The sequence below is a fragment of the Trypanosoma cruzi genome, genomic scaffold, assembly GCF_000209065.1.
Source record: "Trypanosoma cruzi strain CL Brener 1047053517087 genomic scaffold, whole genome shotgun sequence".
Taxonomy (NCBI): domain Eukaryota; phylum Euglenozoa; class Kinetoplastea; order Trypanosomatida; family Trypanosomatidae; genus Trypanosoma; species Trypanosoma cruzi.
The window spans coordinates 838,136-848,464 of NW_001849447.1; the positions used below are offsets into that span (position 1 = coordinate 838,136).

The window sequence follows — 10,329 nt, forward strand, 5'->3', positions numbered from 1 at the left end:
GCCATGGAAAGTTTCTTCTCGAGGTGTAATAAGATTCTGCGTTACTACGCGATGCCGGCTGGCGTAAGAGATAAAACCGCCAATGAAGAAAAGGAAACGAAAAGTCACGCTGCCACCACGTTTGAATTGCGTGAGTCTTATGCCTCGACCAGTAGTTTTTCTTCTGCACTCGGTGTTCGTCGTCTGGTGTATTCTTTTGCCCCTTGTGACTGCTATCATCTCGTCACTGACGAGAACAATCCGCTCTACTACGCCAAATCCAGCCGCGCAGCTTATGACGCACGCACAGTGAGCATCACGCTTGTGTCCGATCTCACAGCTGCGCCATGGTCGTCACCCACCATCTCCATTTCGAGTCACCCCAACGCAGGAACGCCAAATGAGAGAGGTGGGAAAACAACAGCCGGTGGCGGTAGCGGTGGCTTAGAAGGACTTGTTTTTTCCAATCAGGCATCACGTGCTGCATCGCCCGACCCAATTGTTTCCGGGAAAAAATCTTCCACTTGTACTGGTAGGAGCTTGTCACCACAGCCCATTCGCCCACAGAATGGTAAAAGACTCAGTGGGGCACGGACTTCTCTGCAAAAGCTTACCTCAAAGACCGACGGATTTTTGACTCTCACCACGTCACTCTCTTGTAACAACGTCTCTGGCAACCCCAAGCACAGGAAGGACAGTCTTTTGGAGAAGGGACTCTTCGGTGGGAAAGAACACGAAGAATCCAAGGAAACGGATGCCTCTAATGGTGTCAGTAATAGGAGTAAACATGCGCTTTCAAAGGGTGATTTTGCCAATATTTTTTGCCTTTTATCCAACTCCTCTGCTGCTCAACATCAACTTCGTCACGGTGTTATTCGACCAGTTGTCTCGGTCGCAGTGCTTGACAGGGAGAAGCGCCCTCTCACCAGTTTTTTGAAAGGCGATAACTCAGATGGCATTATGTGTCACGGGCTTCTTGACCACACGTGGTACTCAATTCCAGTGCAACCTCTTCCTGCGATGCAGGATGACGTGCAGTGGATGCCCGTTGTTTTTGGGAGCACAGAATGTATCAGTGATGTTGGATACCGCACCGCCATGCAGATTGGTTTTTTCCCAAATAAAACGGACACCACGACACGCAATTTCTCCATCCAACAAATGACAAGTGGGGTCCTTCCTACTTTAGAGGAAGCTAGAAGTTCACTCGCTGCAGCCCAAGAAAAAAAAAGCGCATTGGCACCCCGAGACCCTAATTTACTGCCTACTAAGCAGCAAAATAAGCAGTGTCTCAATGAGGTTGCTTTGTCATCAGTGTTCAAGAAGGAAACGCCACTTGCGAATAATGAGCAGCCAGCAAACGTCACAGCACGGCGGGGCGGCGTTGCCATGACATTTGGGAACGACGAGCAGCCAGCAAGCGTCACAGCACGGCGGGGCGGCGTTGCCATGACATTTGGGAATGATGAGCAGCCAGCAAACGTCACTGCACGGCGGGGCGGCGTTGCCATGACATTTGGGAACGATGAGCAGCCAGCAAGCGTCACAGCACGGCGGGGCGGCGTTGCCATGACATTTGGGAACGATGAGCAGCCAGCAAGCGTCACTGCACGGCGGGGCGGCGTTGCCATGACATTTGGGAACGATGAGCAGCCAGCAAACGTCACTGCACGGCGGGGCGGCGTTGCCATGACATTTGGGAACGACGAGCAGCCAGCAAGCGTCACAGCACGGCGGGGCGGCGTTGCCATGACATTTGGGAATGATGAGCAGCCAGCAAACGTCACTGCACGGCGGGGCGGCGTTGCCATGACATTTGGGAATGATGAGCAGCCAGCAAACGTCACTGCACGGCGGGGCGGCGTTGCCATGACATTTGGGAATGATGAGCAGCCAGCAAACGTCACTGCACGGCGGGGCGGCGTTGCCATGACATTTGGGAATGATGAGCAGCCAGCAAACGTCACTGCACGGCGGGGCGGCGTTGCCATGACATTTGGGAACGACGAGCAGCCAGCAAACGTCACTGCACGGCGGGGCGGCGTTGCCATGACATTTGGGAACGATGAGCAGCCAGCAAACGTCACTGCACGGCGGGGCGGCGTTGCCATGACATTTGGGAACGACGAGCAGCCAGCAAACGTCACTGCACGGCGGGGCGGCGTTGCCATGACATTTGGGAACGATGAGCAGCCAGCAAGCGTCACTGCACGGCGGGGCGGCGTTGCCATGACATTTGGGAATGATGAGCAGCCAGCAAGCGTCACTGCACGGCGGGGCGGCGTTGCCATGACATTTGGGAATGATGAGCAGCCAGCAAACGTCACTGCACGGCGGGGCGGCGTTGCCATGACATTTGGGAACGATGAGCAGCCAGCAAGCGTCACTGCACGGCGGGGCGGCGTTGCCATGACATTTGGGAACGATGAGCAGCCAGCAAACGTCACTGCACGGCGAGGTGAACTTGATGAGCGTGATAGGATGTATGGAAGGAAAACAGGGGTGGAATGCTTTGGCGGTGATTTTGGCTGGCGTCGCTCTGCGTCTTATCGATCTCCAAAAGCGCAGCGACCCACTATTTTTGAACGTGGTGGATTTGCTCTGGGAGAACCAGAATCTGCAGTTGCAAACGAGGATAAAATTTCTACTTTTTTCAGCAGCACTGCACGACCCTACATGAAAAACATCAGTCCGAGGCCTTTTTGCCGCACAACAGGCATGGCACCTCCTGAGGATATTTGTGGTGGAACGCCGGTGGGTCGATGGCGTGCGTCTTCGCCAGGACCCACGTTTGGGGAGAGCGGCGCCGGTCAAGTTTTGAGGAACGGCGGGGATTGGCGGCCGAATGCTCAAAGAAGAGGGGCGGCGCGCGAGGACTCTCCAGTGCCCGGATTCACTGGGTTGCCGCGTTCACGTGCGACGACTGTGTTGGACCCGTTTGGAAAGCTCTGCAACCGACCCAGTCCCCACCCGACCGTGGACGCACCGTTTCAGCAGATGGCGGGGGAATCACACTTTTACCCGTCTCAGAATGATCGCTGGCAGAGTCATGATGTCAACAATGGTCTCCATCGCACGAGAATTGCTGAGCATCGCGACGGGAGTTTTTGGCGTCCGACGTCGTTTGGTGGTCCACCGCCGAATGGCACGTCCGACCCTCTTGCGTCGCCCATCTCAAGTATCTCACGTAGTGGACTTTTGATGTACGAGGACAACAACGCGTCTGCAAGGGGTGGGTTTGGAGGAAATTTCACCCCTGATGCGTTTCATCGTTTTTCCCATCGTCCAACGGTTAGTCGTCTCAACACCGGTATTGGTTGTGGACGCTACGATACGACAAACGTCAATCATCACTCCAATAGTGCTGGTGCATTTGCCGATTCCGGGAAGCGTGTGGGTGCAGGAATCAATTCTTCGTTCAACAGCCCCTTCGCGAGGACGGGTTTCTTGTACGATGACGGCGTCTCCCGCCTACCCATCATTGATGAGTACGGCTCTCCAAGGAATGGAAGTCGTGTTCGTCCGCGGGGCGTGCAAGCTATGGACATTGCGTGGTCAGGTCAGTGGGCATCGTCTCCAGCACCGTCCCGATCGGCACACGATATTCCCGGACGCCGTGCTGTGCCATACCCGGTCACCTCTCGTGTGGCATCAATTGCGATGCCTTGGCGAAACACAACCACCACTGGCGCTGGCGTCAATAAAAGAGGGCTCCTTGCCAGTAAACCGCCGTTAGCCCCAAGCAGCCGTGCGCCACCGTTTTGTTTCTCCGCCAAACCTGCAGGTGTACGCGGTACCGTAACTCCTTCCTCCGTTCGCGGTCTCACCCTGCGAGAACGTGTGCGCTTGCGGCAACAGCAACTGCGCCGCGAGGCGAACTTACAAGCAGTTAACGAGAACCTACATGAGAATTATTGTATGGGAAATGATATGAAGCGGCTTCGAAAAGAGCCGAATGGGTTTATTTCCGAAAAAGCATGTCCTGATATCAACGCCTCGGGGGAACCCAATGTTGTGACTGGCAACACCACTTCTGTTCCTGGTGCCACGGCAGAAGCTGCGCACAACGGTGACACGAGAACAGCAGAGAAGCAAGGCGCAGCCTACCTTGGCTCATATGGAGAGCAGGTTCGACGCCTGGAGTCCCTTACAGAACCATTTATCCAAGCAGATGGGGTAAATGTTTCTTTTTGTCTTCGCGACTTGGCTAACGTGTTCCTCTGTTTACCTGGAGGTGCACTCAAAGAAAGTGACCTCACAAAAGCAGCTTGGTTAGATGATGGAGTTTCCTATTTTGTTTCCGCAAAACCCATGCGGTTCCGTGGTGGATGGGAAAGCTACCTACAACACCTTAACCTCTACCAGCAACCCTTCTACCTGCGGGAGAGGGCTTTTATATTTGTTCTGCGGGTTCCATATCACCCAAACCTCCGCGTCTGCGTTGCGGTGCATAACCTGGACGACTTCATTGCACTGTTGCAGCAGCGACCCTTGAAGCCGATTTTACTAACAAAGGAAGAAAAATGGATGCAGGAACGTCTGTACGGAACGGATTCCGGTGGGATTGGTTCTCAGGCCCAAACAAACTCCAAGAGAGTGGGGTTTTTTAGACGACTTTTTCAGCGCTTGCATATCACTAAAATAGATAGCCGCAAGGAAGAAACGCGCGATGAAGCGCAGCAATGTGGTGGCTGGGCACCTATGACGTGGCGACGGCGCTTGGCATTGTTGCGTCTTCACGCAGAAGCAACACTTCGCGGTTCTGCGTGGAAGACGTTTACGACACCACTTTTAACGGATCCCGCCCTATTGCATGCCCGCATGTCGTTTCTCTCAAACCGCACCGCCACTTACGCCGCAATACGGCATCGAATAAACACTCTTCAGGCACTTGCTGCCACAATGGTGACCAAGCAGAGGGAAGGTTGTGCCAGGGAGCAGCCGCGCATGATAGAAAACCGAGTTGATTCAGAAAAATCACTGCCATTGGCGTCCAACCAAACGGATCCGCTGAACGAAAGGCCTCTCTTCCCACTCGAAGCACGAACTCCAGCGACGACGACGACGGCCAGCGGTGCAAAAAATGTGAAGACGAAGCGTGAACCATTTCGTGTGGATCGCGTAGGCGATGGATCAGCAACTGCGCTGCGTCGACCACATCCGGCGCTACCCGCTATGCAACCAGTAGAGACGTCAGCAGCAGCGATGACACGGGGGGTTATAGAGAAACGGACGGAAATGCAGACAAAGTGCAGATCAACCTTGGCACCCTATGCTTCTTCGGTAAGTTTGTCGCGACCGCAATCGCCTACACCAGCGTCACAGTCAGACCCGGTGGGAGTGCCGGGGCAATTGCTGCCACGGGAAACGAAGAGAGATGCACTAATTCAGGTCGCGGAAAATATGGCACGGAGGAATAATATTCCCAATGAAATTTCGCCTCCTCCAATGACAACGGTCTTGAAATTTGTGTCATCATTGGATCAAACGGAAAAACAAGGACAGATTTTTGATGGGTGTTCTAAGCAGACATCAATTTCATGTGTAACGACACCTAATCCTGTCTTTGCAGGATTACTTCCAACACCGACAGAGATTCATCGCCAAGGAGAATGCTTCAATATCAGCGTCTCTCAGCTTCAGCAATTGCTTCAGTGGCAATGGGAATACCATCAGAATTGTTACGAGGCGTTTCCTTTACCTGTTTTCTGTGGGGCTCTTGTCACACCCCCAGCTGCGTATTTTGATCTTGCCGGAGGATTAAAGAAGAGAAACGAAGGATCAGGAATAAGCCCCTTATCTCGCTCACTTTTGCTCGCCCTTATAAAATGGGGTTGGCTTGTTCCAATGGATTACAAGGCTTCGAGAGAAGGCACGCGTCTTTGTTTTCTTTCAGAGGATCCCCTGTCATCCCTCTTTGGGCTTCAATCAAGAATGGGAAGAGGAACTTTTTGCCTTTGTTTCTTAGTCTTTGGAATGTGGCGACATCAGGCGATGTGGCTTGCTTTACTGTACATTGTGTACAATTTGCTTCAGGCGATTATGCGGGTTATTTTTGGTGGATTTCATCGACGGCCTGCGGCTTTGGACTCCGCCACCTCCATTGCTTACCTTCAATCCGAGGCGGCAGTCGAGACGATGTTAGAGAAGCGACAGTTCTTTCGCACGCAATCACTTGCCACACGCATACTTCGGACACAGAGCTTTGTACAAAATGTTTTGAGCCGAGCGGTGATGCTAATGCGTGGCCATTCTCCCTTCCTTTCGCTCATCATTGGCTTGGAGGTCCTTATGACGTGCCTGCTTATTCTTATCTACAAATACAGCGTATGTCATCTTCTTCCCAACACACATCTTGTGCCAGGGGTTATGGTTGAGCATCTCTTGCAGGCGCTGGGGCCATTTGCATGGGTATGGAACTCTGCGGTTGTCCGCTGGTGTGCGCCCCTCATTCTACCGAGTGGTGTTGATGGAAAAACTTTGGGATTTTTGTTTTTCCTCTATTTTTTTTGCTTTCTGTTGCCGTGGTCGCCACTGCGCTGGATGTGTCGGCGAACGTGGGAACTCTTTTTACACGACGATGCGTTAGTCCGCCGTCCATTGCTCTCGTTCTGAGAGAACCTTTATTTATTTATTTATTTATTGGGTGGAGAGGTGTGGGGAAATACTTATTCTGCCAATTCACGTTAGATTAGAGAAGAAAAGATATTTCATCTTGTACATGTTTGTTTTTACACACATTTTCTCTCTTTCTTTTTTTCTATTTCTCCCTCTATCTTTACACCTTTATATATATGTATATATGACTGGCTTTATCTTTTTTTATGGCTGCTGTCTTCTTAGATTTTGGCATGTATTGTTTGTCAATTCCCCTTTTCTGTTTGTTTTACTTTTGTCTGTGGATGCGCGCGGGTGGGAAGGGCGGGGTTTGATTTCTTTGCGAGGGGCGTGTTTTGCTGGAGAGACCCACGCGTGATGGAGCCCCCACCGCGCGAAGGTCAAGAGGGCGATAATGACCAGAATGCCTATAGTGTGTACAGTGAGTCCCCTAGTATTATTAACGATGAGGAAATTCTTACACGTGAAAAACTTGGGGCACTCATCACACTGCATGATGCGGTATGGACTGTAAGCTCCGCCAAGCACGGCAATGGAGTGACGTGTTTGCTGGATGGCTCCCACAGTACTTTTTGGCAATCGGATGGGGTTCTCCCTCATGTTATATCCATTGATTACGCGCGGCTGACGCCGGTTTCAGTCGTGGCTCTCTACCTTGACTTCCAGCAGGACGAAAGCTACACCCCGCGAAGGATACGGGTGCAATCCGGTACACATAGCGGTGACATGGCAGATGTTGCCGCCGTTACGGTAGATGATCCGCGTGGTTGGGTATTCATACGTATGAACTTAGAGGTGGAGACATCAGAGCCCTGGGAACTTGAAATAATGCGTGGAACCGAAGGAGGTGGGGCTGGCACCCACGCACTTGGTGCTTCTAGAGCAAGAGAGACGGCAGAGGGAATATCGTCATCGCCACCTTTCTTTCCTCAAGATGCTATTGTAGAGAACGATGACTACGCTGAATTTATGGGAGATGGTGTGTGGTGCACACATATTCGTATCATTCTTGAGGAAAACCGTCAGAACGGCCGTGATTGTCATGTCCGTGGGGTGAGAGTGCTGGGACCCATGCGACAAAGCGTGTTCACCACAGCGTCCTTCTCCCAACACCTTCTACTACGCTAAGGTACGTCTGCGTATACATGCATACGTACACACACCACTTTTTCTATCTCAAAAATGGGGAAGAGGTGGAATATTGTAAAGGTTACGTGGATTCCTGTCAGTTTGTGGGAGATGAAAAGAGTGAGAGCGGTGTTTGTTTATGTTTAAAGGCCTTGCTTTTGACGCGTATTGCAGGTATTTTTGGGACTAAAGTGTCTTTCTTCTTTGTATTTTTTTTCTTTTTCCTAGCTCTCTGTTGAATCGCGCGGGGCAAGAGAACTTTAATAGCAGAGCGAAAAAAAGCCCATAAAGGACAGGGCGACAACAGTTGTCTTCGTCTTGATTGGTTGGTTGTTTGTGGATTCAGGCGTTTGCTCCCCACAGTTCCCACCACGGCTTCTCTCATGTCACATCAGGGGGTCTACGAGGACGACTTTGAGCTTGACGAAGACGAGATCTCTACAGACCGCGAGCGAGGCCCACCGTTGACACCCAAATCCGTGGATGCATCACCGGCTGCACGAGAAGTTACGCGTGGTAAGGAGACTTTGCTGCCAGAGCCCCATTGCATGCACGGCAAGAAATCTATCCCTACCTTCAAGGCCTCCAGTGGTCGTCGCCCGCCGCAATTGATTCATCCCCCCGCGTCGCGAATTGCCAAAGTAAAGCCCCCCGTGGTCACCGGGAATCACCAGCTGCTGCACCTGTCGAAGCTGACCTCAGTGACGCAAATGGAGCCTGATAGTGAGAGATTAAAACAGAGTGTCAGTAGAAATGAGGTGCCCGCTCGCACATCGGAGCCGCGAACTGATGTGTTGTCGTCATCGTCAACATCATTATCAGGGAGAAAATGTGCGTCATCACCCGCTTTAGCTATGGAAAAAGATGCGAGACATTGCGCGACCGCGGTAGCACCGAGGGAGCATTTAAGGACATTGCCGCCGATGGCGGGGAGACGCGCAAGTAGCAATGAGGAAAAGCATGTGAGACCTCCATGGCATCAGGAGTCGGGGTCTGTTTTCACCAACGAGGAGAAAAAAAATTATGAGGGGGCTGATGTCTGGAAAAGGAACACAAATATTTCACCGAGGAAAGCTTTTGCGGAGAGTCAATTCAAAGTTTTTTCTGGAGCCGTAGGATCCCCGCAAGCGCCCCCAACTGCTCAGCCCCCTCAACACGGTGGAGGGGATGAAAAGTCAACGCTGAACGCAAAGGAAGTGTTGTGGCAGCGTCCAAAACAAATTTCTGGCAGTAGTTGCGGTCGTATTTCAGGGAAGGACCACGAGTCATCGTTTTGCGGGTCTTCTTCCGATACAGAAAGTCTGCCCCGCAATGCATGCCGCAGGAAAAAGCGGAAAGCCGGTGTGAAAAACAAGGAGGAGCGTGCCAGTGTACAGGACAACGAGACATATTCTAGCGATTTCTCTTCTGATACAGAAAGCCCACCCCGCAATGCAAGCCGCGAAGAACTGCAGAAGGCGATTTTTAAGACCAGATACGAAGTTGCCAATGTGCGTCGCGTGAGGCGGGCATTAGAAATTTCATTGCAATCTACTAAAAGGAGCAGCATAAGAAGGGGATACCGAAGGGCTCACATGGATGTGGATAGGCTGGAACGGGAAAACCAACATCTTCAGCGTCTGTTAGGGCTTAGAGAGCAATGGATTGGATGTCCTGATCTGGCCCTGCGCATTGCTGAAGAGGAATTGAAGTATTCACTTGATGAGCTTCAGCGAGCAAAGCGACGCCAACGTGAACTTTGGACAGAAAACAGGCGACTGTCCATTTTTCTCACGCAAGTCGTCAGGGATCATAAACCGGTCGAGGAAAAGGTTGCTAGTCAGTATCGGGAAGGCATGTATAACCGTCTTACAATCCAAACGAAGTTGGATACTCTGCGGGAGAAGCTGGCAGCGACACGCGAAAGTTCTGCTCGTCTTTCCAATCAAATTCGTAATTTGGAGGACCGTGTTCGAGCTGCGGGGTTAACATGCATGAAACCCGAAGAATACACCGCAATGCAAAGGGCTGTGAGAAGGAATAAAGAACAGATTGAAAGGCTTAGCGCCATCGTTACGGTGCCATTGGGGACGAAGGAAGACGGCAGCCATGGGGACATGCGCTCATCGTCTGAAAGCCTCTCCAGTGTGCAATATCCAGGGCGAAGTCAGATGGATGCGTTGGTTATGAAACTTGTGAAGCAGGTGGAAAGGAAAGAAGCACTGATCAAATTGTTGCGTCAGCGTCTCGCTGAAACGGAACCTACCGTGTCCACGGGCAAGGAAGGAGAATTGAAACTCTCGCCGCGGGAATGTGCACTGACAGGTGAAAGGAGAAATTCCCTGGCGTCACAATTGACTCCCAATATGCTTGTGCGCAACGTTAGTTCTCTTTCCCCATGCCAAATGGATAGCGAAGTTATCGCCCGCAGTATTTCTTCTTCAAAGAAGGAAGGTCCGCGCGAGCCACAACATCAACAGTCAAAAAAGGGAGGTGACCGGGTGAATGGAGCAATAGAACCTCGAAACGCGGAAGGGGGACGTGTTACAGGAGCAGAACAACCCACATCTAGTCTCGCGAAGCAGGATAAAACACTTTTGGAGCACTCGGAATGGCATAAGAATG

At 51.8% G+C, this 10,329-nt stretch overlaps 3 protein-coding genes across 3 annotated transcripts, besides 8 other annotated features; all 3 read left to right on the forward strand.

Annotated features, from left to right (window-relative positions):
• Positions 1-4,479: a sequence feature (heterozygous, non-Esmeraldo-like haplotype).
• Tc00.1047053511297.10 (hypothetical protein, conserved) lies at positions 4-6,594 on the forward strand (the record flags this gene model as incomplete). Its single annotated transcript, XM_801267.1, has 1 exon — positions 4-6,594. The coding sequence occupies one exon, from the start codon at positions 4-6 to the stop codon at positions 6,592-6,594; it is 6,591 nt and encodes a 2,196-aa protein (XP_806360.1).
• Positions 4,480-4,625: a sequence feature (haploid, Esmeraldo-like haplotype).
• Positions 4,626-4,663: a sequence feature (haploid, non-Esmeraldo-like haplotype).
• Positions 4,664-5,570: a sequence feature (areas merged during assembly that could not be assigned to a particular haplotype. This can correspond to areas where the two haplotypes were merged or to regions with more than two copies in the genome that were merged during assembly.).
• Positions 5,571-5,908: a sequence feature (haploid, Esmeraldo-like haplotype).
• Positions 5,909-10,329: a sequence feature (heterozygous, non-Esmeraldo-like haplotype).
• Positions 6,602-6,623: a microsatellite.
• Positions 6,721-6,759: a sequence feature (CT-rich).
• On the forward strand, positions 6,955-7,725 carry Tc00.1047053511297.20 (anaphase promoting complex subunit 10, putative; the record flags this gene model as incomplete). Its single annotated transcript, XM_801268.1, has 1 exon — positions 6,955-7,725. The coding sequence occupies one exon, from the start codon at positions 6,955-6,957 to the stop codon at positions 7,723-7,725; it is 771 nt and encodes a 256-aa protein (XP_806361.1).
• Positions 8,109-10,329, forward strand: Tc00.1047053511297.30 (hypothetical protein, conserved; the record flags this gene model as incomplete). The annotated part of the gene is made up of 1 exon (XM_801269.1): positions 8,109-10,329. A coding segment is annotated over one exon (2,221 nt), but the record flags the coding sequence as incomplete, so codon positions are not given.